General features: G+C 49.8%; 1 protein-coding gene across 2 annotated transcripts in view; it reads right to left on the bottom strand.

Moving 5' to 3' along the window:
• The window catches only part of ptchd1 (patched domain containing 1), a 128,580-nt gene that overhangs the window by 42,105 nt on the left and 70,902 nt on the right, over positions 1-15,573 (bottom strand). For both annotated transcript variants that reach the window (XM_038802793.1, XM_038802794.1), the window contains exon 2: positions 3,535-4,195. In XM_038802793.1, the coding sequence (XP_038658721.1) occupies positions 3,535-4,195 (661 nt within the window). The remainder of the gene's footprint in view (positions 1-3,534; positions 4,196-15,573) is intronic.

The following is a 15,573-nucleotide window of genomic DNA, read 5'->3' as shown; positions in this document are numbered from 1 at the left end:
CTCCCTCTGTCACTGGTGGGTCGGGTGCAGGCGGTTAAAATGAACGTGTTGCCGCAATTTGTGTTTATTTTCCAATGCCTGCCGATTTAATTGCCAAAGGCTTTTTTCAGGGAGATTGGGGGGGGGGGGGGGGGGGGGGGGGGGGGGATTACCTTGTTCATATGGGGAGGGAAGGTGGCCAGAGTTAGAAAGTTGCTGCTACAGAGGGGAAGGCAGGCAGGGGGTTTGGGTCTTCCGAACCTGATGTATTAGTACTGGGCAGCGAATGTGGAGAAGGTGCGGAGCTGGATCAGAGGGGTTGATTCCCTTTGGTCAGAATGGAGGAGAGTTTGTGCAGGGGGTCGGGATTGAAAACACTAGCAACAGCGCCGCTCCCAATGCCCCCGGGGAAATACTCAGGGAGTCCGGTAATAATCGCTTCATTGAGAATTTGGAGGCAGTTTCGCCAACACTTCGGGTTGGGGCAGAGTCAAGGGAAATGCCGATTCGGGGGAACCAGAGATTTGAGCCAGGGAAGCGGGATGGAAATTTTTGGAAATGGGAGAAGGGGATTAAGACACTAAAATATTTGTTTCTTGGGGGTCAGTTTGCAAGATTAAAGGAGCTGTAAGCGAAATATGGGCTGGAACAGGGGGAAATATTTAGATACATGCAGGTTCGAGATTTTGCCAGAAGGAAGATACAGAGCTTCCCGGTGGAGCCGGCCTCCACATTGCTGGAGGAGGTGCTGACGACAGGGGGACTGGAGAAGGGGGTTGTGTCGGTGGTTTACGGGGCTATTTTGGAAGAGAAGGCACCACTGGAAGGGATCAAAGCGAAGTGGAAGAGTTGGGAGAGGATCTGGAGGAAGGGTTCTGGTGTGAGGTGAACGCCCCCACCTCGTGAATGCCTCCACCTCGTGCGCGATGTTGGGGCTGATACAGCTGAAGGTGGTATACAGAGCACACCTCACGAGGGCTAGGATGAGGAAATTCTTTGAAGGAGTTGAAGATGTGTGTGAACGTTGCGGGGGGGGGGGGGCTAATCACCTTCATATGTTTTGGTCCAGTCCAAAGCTGGAGGATTACTGGAAGGAGGTTTTAGGGTAATTTCTAAAGTGGTGCACGTGAAACTGGACCTGGGCCCCCAGGAGGCCATATTCCGGGTGTCGGACCAGCCAGGGTTGGAAACGGGTGCGGAGGCAAATGTTGTAGCCTTTGCCTCGTTGATCGCCCGAAGGCAGATCCTGATGGGTTGGAGAGCAACCTCTCCACCCTGTGCCCTGGCGTGGCGGGGGGACTTGTTGGAATTCTTGACTCTTGAGAAGGTCAAATTTGAACTGAGGGGAAGGATGGAGGGGTTCTACAATTCATGGGCATTATTCATCATGCACTTTCAAGAACTGGATAACATCGAACATTAGTTGGGGTGGGTGCGGAGGGGGGCTGTGTGTGTTAATGGTGACTATGGGTGATTCCTGATTCCTTTTTCTCATTTGTTTGTGTGAACATGCGGACTAATGTTTGGGGTTTGGTGGGAGGATGGGATCGTTGTTATTGACATGGGGATTGACATATTTGTTACTGATTATTGTTTATTGTCCTTCACCTGAGGAAGGAGCTGCGCTCCGAAAGCTCGTGTTTGAATCAAACCTGTTGGACTTTAACCTGGTGTTGTAAGACTTCTTACTGTGCTCACCCCAGTCCAATGCCGGCATCTTCACATCATGTTTATTGTTGGTGGGTGTAAATTTGGGAGAAAATGTGAAAAAGGAGAATAAAAATATATTTTTTTAAAGTAACTATTGTAAAAAGTTGCAGACTCACTCTATAACTCTCTCAGATGCTAACTCTTCCAGAATTTTTCATTATAGGATTCTAAGATTCTGAGAGGTAAACTCTTAGACAGCCTATTTCTGCTATGATATACCTGTAAAATGTATATTTTGTTCAGAGATATCTTTGTTTAGTCTAAGCACTCTTAGAGGAGAGAGGATATTTTGGGCTGGATTCTTTGGCCGTGCTGCCGCAACATTGCCACGGAGGGAGTGGGGACCATGTAACGGTCCATTGACCTCAGGCAGGAATTTCCAGTCGATGGGCGTGGTCAAAGAATCCCGCTTTTTGCCTTTATGACTAAGTCCACAACTAGTATCGCTAACTTGAGCTCTTCTGATGATTTTAAAACCTCTTTTTGTTGTGAACTTAAACTGACAAGTTATCTTGTTGGAGGCAGGGGTTAAGATAACAGAACCCGAACACGTCCAATTAGACAACATGAACCAAAGTACAGAAGGCAATTGGTACTTGGCAAAAATTCAAATGGACAAATAATTTGAATTATGTACATAAAAAGACAAAGAAGTTACAACATGGAAATGTGTCAGTCCATATTAGTTTTTACCTTAGAATCATTCTAATCACATTTACCTACCTTGTTCACATATCTCTTCAATTCTTTTGTTTTAATCCATCTATCCAATCTCACCTTGAATGTTGATACAGTTTCTATCATCACCATAGCCTCACAACTCTCTGCATGAAGAAGCTGTTCAGAATCTCTTACCTTTAATCCATTCCCTGTGGCTTGCTTTCCCTTGTAGGAGAGCCTAGGACCAGAGGGCATAATCTCAGAGTAAGGGGTTGCCCATTTAATACAGAGATGAGGAGGAATTTCTTCTGCTGGGTCATAAAGTATGTTCAAGGCTGTGATAGACAGATTTGTAATCGGTAAGGGAATCAAGGGTTAAGGGGATAAGGCGGAAAGTGGAGTTGAAGATTATATCAGAGGATATATAGGGGCTGGTTTAGCACAGGGCTAAATCGCTGGCTTTGAAAGCAGGCCAGCAGCACAGTTCAATTCCTGTACCAGCCTCCCTGAACAGGCACCGGAATGTGGCGAATAGGGGGTTTTCACAGTAACTTCATTTGAAGCCTACTTGTGACAATAAGCGATTTTCATTTCATTTCATTATCAGATGAGTCACAATTTCATTGAATGGTGGAGCAGATGCAATGGGCTGAATGGCCTACTTCAGCTACTGCATCTTATGGTCTTATGGCCCCTCACTCTGAGCCCCTTGTATTTCAAGAAGCTATACTTCTTCTACCTTGTCCTATCTCTTCATAATATTAATCATTTGAATCTTACCACCCTGTAATCTGCATTGTTCTACAAAATGATCCAATGTTGCATGTCTTTCTTCACATTTGTAAAGCTAAGTTTCTGTTCCAATCACTCTTAAGGCCTCAAAATCCTTCCTAAATCGTGTTGCACAAAATAACCCTGAATCAATAAATTGTGTTTCTCTTGCTTGAGAAAAAAATGGCTGCCAAAGTCAAGTTTAAAACAAAATATTAACTTCATAGACTTTCTGCAGAAATTTGTAGAAACCTTGGTTGGGGATAGGTTGATAAGATTTGTATGCAGGTTTTTAAACCGTGGCAATACATGCATTTCAGATTTAAACAAGTCTGCGACTATACAGCAGTTTTGAACCTATTCCAGAATGTCGTAATACCAAACACAGAAGGCAATTATAGTTTTTTTAATTACCTAAAATAATGAAGGGAATTCCCAGGAAGGTAGAGTTGTACTTCCCTCCCATCAAATTGATGATCCCTGCTGATGTGAGGGTGGCCAGAGCCATGGTCACTAGGCCCAGGAGTCCAAGCCAGGGCTTGCTGCGAACACAATCTTGCATGGAACAGCACAACATGGCCAATACCCAAACCACTAGCAAACTGGTCACCAGGTACCACTCCGAAACCTGGCTGCTTTTCTGAAAATCCTCCTTCAGCGACGAAGACGTAAACGGATAGAGCTTCAGTTCCTTGTGAGATTTTTGGAAATTCTCAATGGTTTCGCAGAAGGTCGACTCCCATTTCTCTGCCACCAAATCATTTAAGGAGTTGCGGGTTTGCAGGTAGTACGTAATCTGCATCGCTCGAGCAGATTTCACCCGATTCTTGTTCTGTAGAGTAACACCTCCAAGCTGGTGCCCAATAAACACCTCCTGGCCATCTTTAAGGTAGGTATTTGGGTAATTGATGTTGATCCCTGTGTGGTTCATAGCCCATGCAGCCCTCAGTTCCTCCAGCACATACACAATATCATCCAGGGCGCACATCTTATTATCCTTTAAAATACACATGTGGGCAAATGAGTAGTTGAAGCCCAACATTGGTACCTGAATCCGTGTTACAGATGAGTGCAACTGGAAAGAAGGAAAAAGAGAGGTTGGGGGGTAAATTAACTAAGAAGTAAGCACTTAACATAATTCTCCATTTATTACAGGAGCTAATTTCATTTAAATTGTGGCAAATTAGGTCAAATTGCAGGTGATTAATAGACAAAAGAGAACTCGGAGCAGTCACAGATGTTGCTGACTCAAGACAATTCTATTAGTCTCATTAAGCTTGTCAATTTAAGCAGAGCAAATTTCACATCAGGTGGTACTGTACTGGGCTTTGTGGCTGCAATCCAGGACATCAAGGGCCACAAAAAGCTAGTAGCAGCCAAAACACTGGTGCCGCTCTTCATCCTGCAACGTTCACATGGACAGCAACAGGACTTTGTATTTGCACCAGAGGCCACATCACCTTCACTGTTAACCCTGTATGCTCCCTTATACTTTCCCCCTCTGCGTTAGCTTTGATGCATTTTTAAACGTGCTGTCTGCAAAAATGATAAACAATTATGCTTAAGTATTCCAGTTCTAGAATGTACCTACAGGCGGAAATGTATGTTCACATTCTTTACAAAAGCAAGAAAGTTATGTTAAACCTTTATGTAACACTGGTTCATCCTCAACTGAGTATTCTGTAAAATTCTGGATGCCAGCCTGTGTATACCAGATTTGATGCCAAATGACCCGTGTACACCAGATTGTGCCAAACAGCCTGTGTAGACCATATTATATCAAGGCTATATTAGGCTCTGGTCAGCTCCCATTTGGAGTATTGTGAGCAGTTTTGGGCCCCGTATCTAAGGAAGGATGTGCTGGCCTTGGAAAGGGTCTAGAGGAGATTCACAAGAATGATCCCTGGAATGAAAAGCTTGTCACTTGAGGAACGGTTGAGGTCTCTGGGTCTGTACTCATTGGAGTTTAGAAAGATGAGGGGTGTGGTGATAGGCATCACTGTATAGGGGTTAATGTAAATACACTGCAACTAAGTAACCACTAGAGGGAATCACCAGAGATGTCATGACATGCAGACATACAGCCAATGGGTTAATCCAACAGGACACAACCAATGCGTAATCAGGACACCCAGAGGTGGCATTACCACAAGGGGGCGCTTCACAACCCATATAAAAGGACAGGGCACACATGCTCTGCCTCTTTCCACAGACAGACATCTAGAGAGTACATCAGGGTTGATCAACAGCAGCACACCCAGCACATGGCTTAGAGCAGGCTGGTAAAGATAGACTGAGTTACTACAGTTAGATTAGCAGCGAGTCGAACTAATTTAAGAACTGTGGGCGCGATTCTCTGCTGCCCAGGCCGGGTGGGAGAATCGCGGGAGGGCCGCTCTGGCACCCCCCACGATTCTCCCACCCCCCCAAAATGGCGTGTCACGTTTTGCGACACGCCGCTCGGAGAATCGCGGGTCTCCGTTTTTTACGGTGACCCGCGATTCTCCGGCCCGGATGGGCCGAGCGGCCTGCCGTTCCCGACCTGTTCACGCCGGAGGCAACTACACCTGGTCGCTGCCGGCGTGAACATAGCGCAAAAGGTGAGTTTGGGGCCTGTGGGGGGCGGAGAGGGAATCGAGCATCACGGCCGTGCTCGGGAGGGGACTGGCCTGCGATCGGTGCCCACGGATCGTCGGGCCGGCGTCTCCAAGAGACGCACTCTTTCCCCTCCGCTGCCCCGCAAGACGTGGCAGCTTGATCTTGCGGGGCGGCGGAGGGGAAGACGGCAACTACGCATGCGCGGCTGACGTCATTAGGCACCGCCGGCCGCGTCATTCTCGGCGCGCTGCCTTGACGCCGGCGGCCGAGTTACACGAAACGCCGCTCCTAGCCCCCCGGGGGGGGGAGAATAGGGGGCGAGGCGCGGCCTCCGACACCGTCGTGAAACACTTCGGGTTTCACGACAGCGTCGGCCGTTGCGGAGAATTCCGCCCTGTGTTAATAGTTCAATAAACAAGTTGAACTAATTTTATAGTCTAGAGCATCCTTTGTCAAAGCATACATCAAGGAAGCAGCTTATGCTACACCAAGCAGCATAACACAACATGATACCAGGAGTGCCTGTTCAATCTATTTAGTTCAACTCAGCAAGATCCGTGAAAACCGGCAACCAAACCCAGGCATGATTATCGAGATTGCAGTTCCTAATCCACTCAGGTACCACAGCAATCTCAGTGCCAACTGGCGTGCCTTCAAGCAACGATTTCAGCTTCACATGGGAGCATCCGACCTAATTGGCATGGCCGATGCTGCAAAGATTGCTCTTCTACTCACTATTGCGGGTGAACATGCAACAGAGATCTTCCGCTCCTTTAAATACTACAAAGGGCAGGATAGAACGCAATTCCAGACAGTCCTGGACAAATTTGAAAGCTACTGCGAGGTAAACACAAAATAAATCGGTACAACTGGCGCCAATACTCACCAAGAGGTAGAGGTAAGGTTGCAACAGAAGCGAATGGCAATTTTGATTGACAGCCATCCAGCCCAGTCTGCACATGCGCAGTTCCCAAGAAGACGCGAACTGGCAAAACGGTGTTTTGCGCATGCGCGGCTTCGAAAAGAACGCACAGTAAAAGAACCTCGGCATGCGCATGCGCAATTGAGTCCTACGCATGATATCACAAGCGTCATGACGTCAGAGGCCCCAGACCACGCCCACATAAAGGGGAAATGTCCGAAAATTAGAGTTTTAAAGCCACAAAACACCATTCTTTCACCTGGAAAGACAGCACAATGTCTGAACTTCGACCAGTAGATGAAAGCAACCTCTGCAGAACCCTGCAACAAGCAGTTAGCACCGCCCAAAGAGATGATTTGGTCCTTGAAGACTACTACTCAGACAATGATTTCTTCCTTGGACACACCGCAATGACAATACTGAAACGTAAGAAGGTAATTGGTTTATCGAAGAATAGTACTCAGACATGGCTGAGTTATTCGGGTATGCTGATCACATCATCAGCAACACGGTTGCAAAGCTCAACACGACTCTACTCATGGTAGATAAATCCAATACCATGATACCATGGCAGATCATCGATACATAGAATGATAGCAACTTGTCAAATATCCACGAAGAAGACGAAGCCCACAGAGAGCAGCCTGATGCCACACCAAAAGTGGTCCACGCACCACAAAGAGACCCGACTCCACACAGAGGGTGCTCCACGCACCACGAAAAGTCCCTGACTCCACACAGAGAGTGATGAAAGACTCCACAGCGAGACCACTGCATGACTCCACACAGAAAGCAATGAAAGACTCCCACAGCAAGACCACTGCACGACTCCACACAGGGCACGATGCCAGACTCCACAGAGAGAGCGATACAAGCCTCTACAGCGAGCTCGTTGACACACTCCACAATGGAGCAACTCAAGACTCCAAAGCGAAGTCCATGCATGAGCAAGACCATGAAGGTCTATCCACCTTATCTGAGCAATCAGCAACAGACAGTGCAAGTCTGCCACGCTCATGTGAACAACAGAAAGACTATGATAGTCTACCCAGATTACGTGAGCCACCAGAAGAAGACTCTGACAGTCCACCCAGCTCATCTAACCAACAAGAAGACACTGCAGGTCTCCCCACTGTATGTGAGACAAGTGACGAAGGCATCACAATTCCCATACAAGATGTGCAACATCACAGCGGGACTGACAGATCTCAGCTAGTATGCACAGAGGCACTCGACAATCCAAGTGAAACTACTCGCGAGTCCAGTAAGACCACATCAATTCAAATCTCATCCACTTGAGCCTCTCCACAAGAAAATGAAATCTTGAACATTTTGACTCCAGACGAGGAGCATCAAGAAACCAAAGATGATTCAAGTGAACCTGAAATGACTCCGACAGAGGACCATCAAGAAAGCAAAGGTGATTCAGGTGAACCGGAACGGACTCCAGACGGGGAGCATCAACAAGCCAAAGATGATTCAAGTGAAATAGACATGGCTCCAGATGGGCAGCACGGGGGCAGCAGGGTAGCATGGTGGTTAGCATAAATGCTTCACAGCTCCAGGGTCCCAGGTTCGATTCCCGGCTGGGTTACTGTCTGTGTGGAGTCTGCACGTCCTCCCCCTGTGTGCGTGGGTTTCCTCCGGGTGCTCCGGTTTCCTCCCACAGTCCAAAGATGTGCGGGTTAGGTGGATTGGCCATGCTAAATTGCCCGTAGTGTCCTAATAAAAGTAAGGTTAAGGGGGGGGTTGTTGGGTTACGGGTATAGGGGGGATACGTGGGTTTGAGTAGGGTGATCATGGCTCGGCACAACATTGAGGGCCGAAGGGCCTGTTCTGTGCTGTACTGTTCTATGTTCTATGTTCTATGTTCTAATCAAAGATGAAACGCTCAATGAAACAGCAGATGCCACAAAGGACACTGACACAAGTAACTGTGAAGGACTCGAATTCTCCACTCGGAATGATCATTGAGCGCAACAAACACAACAAAGCCTACAAAAACAACACAGACAACAACAAGAAGCGTACCAAAGGCACCAACGTCAACACCACGCACGACAAAAACAACAACACTGAAACAACAACTGGTATGACATGGCACAACTCTGCAAATGCAGGACAATGACAGCACAGCTCCTAACGATGGCAAGAGTACAAACATACCATGGCATGACAACAAATCTTCTTCCGGTTGCGGCTATGCGGAGCTCAGCCGCACGTTCGGCAGCTCCCGCTTTAATAGGACCTGTGGGCTCTTTTAAGGGCCCCAAATGGCGCTGATTCGACAATTCCCGGTGGATAAAGGGGACTGGAGCAAAACCCCCCGGGATTTATGGTGCGGACTCGAAGTGGGGCGAGGAGAAAAACTGCAGCAGCTCCCCTGGAAAAGCGGGGGAAGGTGGACAAAATGGCGGCCGGTGGAGCCTCTGAGGAGTGGAGGCAGTGGGCTGAGGAGCAGCAGGCGGCCCTTCTGCGCTATTTCACGGAGCTGAAAGGGAAGTTGTTGGAATCCCTGAAGGTGACGACGAGTAAGCTGCTGGAGACCCAGACAACCAAGGGTGCAGCGATACTTGAGTTGCAGCAGCAGACCTCTGAGCGCGAGGAGGAGGTTTCGGCCCTCGTGGGGAAGGTGGAGGTACACGAGGCGCTTCATAAAAAGTGGCAAGATCGGTTCGAGGAGATGGAGCTTCGGTCACGGAGGAAGAACCTGCGGATCCTGGGCCTCGAGGAGGGGCTGGAGGGGTCGGACCTGCCGGCCTAAATGGCCGTGATGTTGAACTCGCTGGTGGGGGCAGGATCCTTCCATCTGCCCCTGGAGCTGGAGGGGGCCCACAGAGTACTGGCCAGACGGCCTAAGGCGAATGAACCCCCGCGGGCGGTGCTGGTGCGGTTCCATCGGTTCAGTGACCGGGAGTGTGTGCTGCGATGGGCCAAGAAGGTGAGGAGTAGTAAGTGGGAGAATTCGGTAGTGTGTGTCAACCAGGACTGGAGTGCGGAGGTGGCCAAGCGGAGAGCCGGGTTTAACCGGACGAAGGCGGTGCTCCATGGAAAGCAGGTGAAGTTCGGCATGTTGCCGCCTGCGCGCCTGTGGGTCACCTACAAGGACCGGCATCACTACTTTGAGTCCCCGGAGGAAGGGTGGTCCTTTGTGCAGGCTGAAAAGTTGGACTTGAACTAGAGATTGGGGGCTGTGGGAGTTTTTCTATTTCTGTTTTATTGTTTATGCTGTAGCGGGTTATTCTGTTTGTTTCTGTTTTTTTTCTCGCTTTCGGACGATGTGGGTTATGGTTTTGTGTTCTAAGGGGGGTACTGGGGTTTGTGGTTGATCTGTGTCTTTGTTTGTACGGAGTTGGTGGTTGGGTTGGGACTGCGGTTTGGGAGCTGCGTTGGTGGGGTGGGGCAGTGTGAAAGCGCGGGCTTTTCTCTGGTTTCCAGCGCTGCGGGACGAGGGGGTGGAGCTGGTGGCGAGGGGCATGGTTATTAGATCGGGTCTCCCGTGCTGAAACGGTGCCAAGGAGATGATGCAGGGGAGGAGGGGGGACCTCATATCGGGAGGGGTCGGAGTTAGAGCGGGAGCTGCCAGGGTCAGCAGAAGTCAGCTGGCTCACGGGAGTACAGTGGAGGGAGAGTCGCGGCTAGGAGGGGGTCCTAGCCTGGGGGGGGGGGGATACCGGGTTGCTGCTGGATTGGCCAGGGAGGAGTTCGGGGGGGTCGGGGTGGAGTTCTATCGCCGTGGGAAACGGGCCGAATGGGTGCTGGCCAGGGGCGAGCAGTCGATGGGCTATGGCTAGTCGAGGGGGGCGGGGTGCCCCCTGATCCGGCTGATTACGTGAAACGTGAGGGGGTTGAATGGGCCGGTTAAGCGGGCCCGGGTGTTTTTGCATCTGAAGGGGCTGAAGGCGGACGTGGCCATGCTCCAGGAGACCCGCCTGAAGGTGGCGGACCAGGTCCGTCTGAGGAAGGGGTGGATGGGACAGGTTTTCCACTCAGGGCTCAATTCGAAGAACCAGGGGGTGGCGATCCTGGTAGGGAAGAGGGTGGCGTTTGAGACGTCTGAGGTTGTGGCTGATAGTGGTGGCAGATATGTGATGGTGAGCGGTAAGCTGCAGGGGGAGAGGGTGGTGTTGGTTAATGTGTACGCCCCAAATTGGGATGATGCTGGTTTCATGAGGCGTATGTTGGGCCGCATTCCTGGCCTGGAGGTGGGGGGCTTGATCATGGGGGGGGGACTTCAATACGGTGCTGGATCCCCTACCGGATCGTTCTAGTTCAAGGACAGGCAGGAGGCCGGCGGCGGCCAAGGTGCTGAGGGGGTTTATGGACCAGATGGGAGGAGTGGATCCCTGGAGGTTCGGGAGGCCGAGGGCTCGGGAGTACTCTTTTTTTCTCCCATGTGCACAGGGTTTATTCCCGCATTGATTTCTTTGTTTTGAGTAGGGGACTGGTCCCGAGGGTAGAGGAGGCCGAGTATTCGGCTATTGCGATTTCGGACCATGCTCCGCATTGGGTGGATCTGGAGATGGGGGAGGCGCGGGACCAGCGCCCGCTTTGGCGTCTGGACGTGGGGTTGTTGGCTGATGCGGAGGTGTGTAGGAGGGTACGGGGATGTATCGAGAGGTACCTCGAGGTCAATGATACTAGGGAGGTCCAGGTGGGGATGGTGTGGGAGGCTCTGAAGGCAGTGATTAGGAGGGAGCTGATCTCCATGCAAGCCCATAGGGAGAGGGGAGAGAGGAGGGAGAGGGAGAGACTGGTGGAGGAGCTGTTGAGTGTGGATAGGAGGTACGCTGAGGCCCCGGAGGAGGGATTGCTGGGGGAGCGGCGTAGCTTGCAGGCCAAGTTTGATTTATTGACCACCAGAAAGGCGGAGACACAGTGGAGGATGGCACAGGGAGCGGTCTATGAGTATGGAGAAAAGACGAGCAGGATGCTGGCGCATCAGCTTCGTAAACGGGACGCGGCTAGGGAGATTGGTGGAGTGAAGAATAGAGATGGGAATGTTGTGCGGCAGGGGGCAGAGGTCAATGAGGTCTTTAGGGACTTTTATAGGGAACTGTACTGGTCGAAGCCGCCGGCGGTGGGAGGGGGAATGGAGAGTTTTTTGGACAGGCTCCGATTTCCAAGGGTGCAGGAGGAGCGGGTGGAGGGACTGGGGGCGCCGATCGAGTTGGAGGAGCTGGTCAGTGGGATTGGCTACATGCAGTCGGGGAAGGCGCCGGGACCGGATGGGTTCCCAGTTGAATTTTATAAGAAATATGCGGACCTGCTGGGCCCCCTGTTGGTTAGGACTGTCAACGAGGCATGGGAGGGGGGGTGTTCTGCCCCCGACGATGTCTCGGGCGCTAATCTCCCTGATCCTGAAGCGTGATAAGGACCCCTTGCAGTGCGGATCATACAGGCCGATTTCACTGCTGAATGTAGACGCCAAGTTGCTGGCGAAGATCTTGGCCACTAGAATAGAGGACTGGGTGTCGGGGGTGGTACATGAAGATCAGACGGGTTTTGTGAAGGGGAGGCAGCTGAACACTAACGTGCGAAGGCTGCTAAATGTGATAATGATGACGGCAGCAGAAGGAGAGGTGGAGATTGTGGTGGCATTGGATGCGGAGAAGTGGATAATGGATGGGGAGGGGGCAGCATGGAAACGGATGGAGATGGCGTCCTGTGGAGGCACGAGCCTGAAGGCACTGGTAACGGCGCCGCTGCCGCTCCCTCCAACGAGGTACACTACGAGCCCGGTGGTGGCGGCTACCATCAAAATTTGGGGGCAGTGGAGGCGACACAGGGGGGAAGTGGGGGGCTCGGTGGAGGCCCCGCTGCGGGGGAACCACCGGTTTGTCCCAGGGAACATGGATGGCAGGTTCCTGGGGTGACACAGGGCGGGCATTAGGAAGTTGGGAGACCTGTTTATTGACGGGAGGTTCGCGAGCCTTGGTGAACTGGAGGAGAAGTTTGAGCTTCCTCCGGGGAATATGTTCAGGTACCTTCAGGTCAAGGCTTATGCTAGGCGACAGGTGGAGGGGTTCCCTTGCTGCCCCCGCGGGGGGTAAGGGATAGGGTGCTTTCGGGGGTGTGGTTCGGGGATGGGAAGGTGTCTGACATCTATCAGGTAATGCAGGAGGTGGGGGAGGCATCGGTAGAGGAGCTGAAGGCTAAGTGGGAGGTGGAGCGGGGGAGCAGATTGAGGAGGGGACATGGGCTGCCGCCCTGGAGAGGGTAAACTCCTCCTCTTCATATGCGAGGCTTAGTCTCATCCAGTTCAAGGTGCTGCACCGGGCCCACATGTCCAGATCTAGGATGAGTAGGTTCTTTGGGGGCGAAGACAGGTGTGTCAGGTGTTCGGGGAGACCAGCGAACCATGCCCATATGTTCTGGGCATGCCCGGCACTGGAGGAGTTCTGGAAGGGGGTGGCGGGGATGGTGTCGAGGGTGGTGGGATCCAGGGTCAAGCCAGGCTGGGGACTCGCGATATTTGGGGTTGGGGTGGAGCCGGGAGTGCAGGAGGCGAAAGAGGCCGATGTTTTGGCCTTTGCGTCCCTAGTAGCCCGGCGGAGGATCTTGCTGCAGTGGAAAGATGCGAGACCTCTGAGCGTGGAGACCTGGATTAATGACATGGCAGGATTCATTCAGCTGGAGAGGGTCAAATTCGCCCTGACGGGGTCGGTGCAAGGGTTCTTTAGGAGGTGGCAGCCTTTCCTCGACTTTCTGGCTCAACGATAAGGTACTAGGTCAGCAGCAGTAGCAACCCGGGGGAAAGGGGGGGGGGTTTAGGGGGATAGTGCTTAAGTTAATTTGCTTATTGTTAATTTATTTTGGTGTTTATTGGGTTTGGGGGGGTGGGGGGTTTGTTATATGTCTTGTTACGGGTGCCGGGGGTGTTTATTACTATTATTGTTATTGTTATTATTGTTTTGTTGATATATATTTTTCAAAAAATTCCAATAAAAATTATTTTTTTTTAAAATGACAACGAATCTTACAAATTCACATGTGCTCCACTACAAACAAGCAGACCAGCTTTCAAGGTAGCTGACATACGGCATCAATACCGCAAACACAGACACCAGTCCAGGTCAGACAGGAAAGATGACATCAAAAATCGCTACCACAAGCATCAAAAAAAAAGTCCAAATGAGACAACAAAGTGATTTGACCATTTGAACAGCTCCTGATGACTTCTTGGTTCCTTAAGCACAGGGACACTGATGGCGTTCACAAGGAAATGACAACATCAACACTTCAATAACAAAACACGAAAGCCACTCGACCATATAAATTCATGAACTTTGGGCTCATAAATATTGTTTGGTATTGTATAATCATCACTGTCATCATGACTTGTACATGTTATCACTTATCTATCTATTTTGTTCAATTTGCTTTAACCAAGTACAGAAAATATGTAAAACGAAAATAGGGGGATGTGGTGATATGCATCACTGTATATACACAAGGGGTTAATGTAAATACACTACAACTAAGTAACCACTAGAGGGAGCACCAGAGATGTCATGACATGCAGACATACAGCCAATGGGTCATTACAACAGGATACCCAGAGGACACCACAAGGGGGCACTACACGACCCATATAAAAGGACAGGGCACACATGCTCTGCCTCTTTCCACAGACAGTCATCTCGAGAGTACATCAGGGTTGATTAACAGCATCACCACCCAGCACGTGACTTAGAGGAGGCTGGTAAAGATAGACTGAGTTACTACAGTTAGATTAGCAGCGAGTCGAACTCATTTAAGAACGGCATTAATAGTTCAATAAACACATTGAACTCATTTCATAGTCTGAAGCTTCCTTTGTCAAAGCATACATCAAGGAAGCAGCTTATGCTACACGAAGCAGCATAACACAAGGGGGGATCTTATTGAAACTTGCAGGATACTTCATGGCCTGGATAGAGTGGACGTGGAGAGGATGTTTCCACTTGTAGGAAAAACTAGAAGCAGAGGACACAATCTCAGACTAAAGGGATGATCCTTTACAGCAGAGATGAGCAGAAGTTTCTTCAGCCAGATGGTGGTGAATCTGTGGAACTCTTTGCCGCAGAAGGCTGTGGAGGCCAAATCACTGTGTGATAATGATGATAGATAGGTCTTTAATCAATAAGGGGATCAGGGGTTATGGGGATGAGAAAAATATCAGCCATGATTGAATGGTGGAGCAGACTCGATGGGCTGAGTGGCCTAATTCTGCTCCTATGTTTTATGGTCCTATTATGGCAAAAGACCTGTGTATACCAGATTTTGTGGCAAATGGTCAGTGTATACCGGATTTAATGCTAGGAAGATGATGCGTAGTGGTATTATCACTGGACTAGTAATCCAGAGAGCTAGGATTATGCTCTGGCGACCTGGATTCAAATCCCACCATTTGAATTCAATAAAAATCTGTAATCAAAAGTCTAATGATGACCATGAAACCATTGGCAATCGTCGTAAAAACCCATCTGGTTCACTGATTTCCTTCAGGGAAGGAAATCTGCTGTCATATCCTGGCCTGGGCTACATGTGACTCCAGACCCACAACAATGTGTTGACTCTCAGATGTCCTCTGAAATAGCCAAAATAAGCCTAGCAAGGGCAAATCAGGATGGGCAACAAATGCTGGCCCATGGATTAAAAAAAGGTTTCGTATCAAAAGGCCAGCGCATACTGGTAAATTAAAATACAGCGGATGTTGGCAGTTGAAATTAAAAACAGAAAACGCTGTAAATACTCAGCAGGTCAGGCAGCATCAATGGAGAGAGAAACAGAATTGAAGTTTCAGGTCATTGACTTTTTATCTGAACTTAGAAAGATTAAAAATGCAATTGATATTCAGCAATTAAAAGGGGAAGGGTGAAAAAGAGAATAAGTGGGAAGGCCGAATCTGATAGGTGGGGACAGAAGAGAGTTGATGGTGCAAAGTTAAA

The sequence above is a fragment of the Scyliorhinus canicula genome, chromosome 7, assembly GCF_902713615.1.
Source record: "Scyliorhinus canicula chromosome 7, sScyCan1.1, whole genome shotgun sequence".
In the NCBI taxonomy this organism is placed as follows: domain Eukaryota; kingdom Metazoa; phylum Chordata; class Chondrichthyes; order Carcharhiniformes; family Scyliorhinidae; genus Scyliorhinus; species Scyliorhinus canicula.
This window is presented reverse-complemented; position numbering and strand designations above follow the sequence as displayed.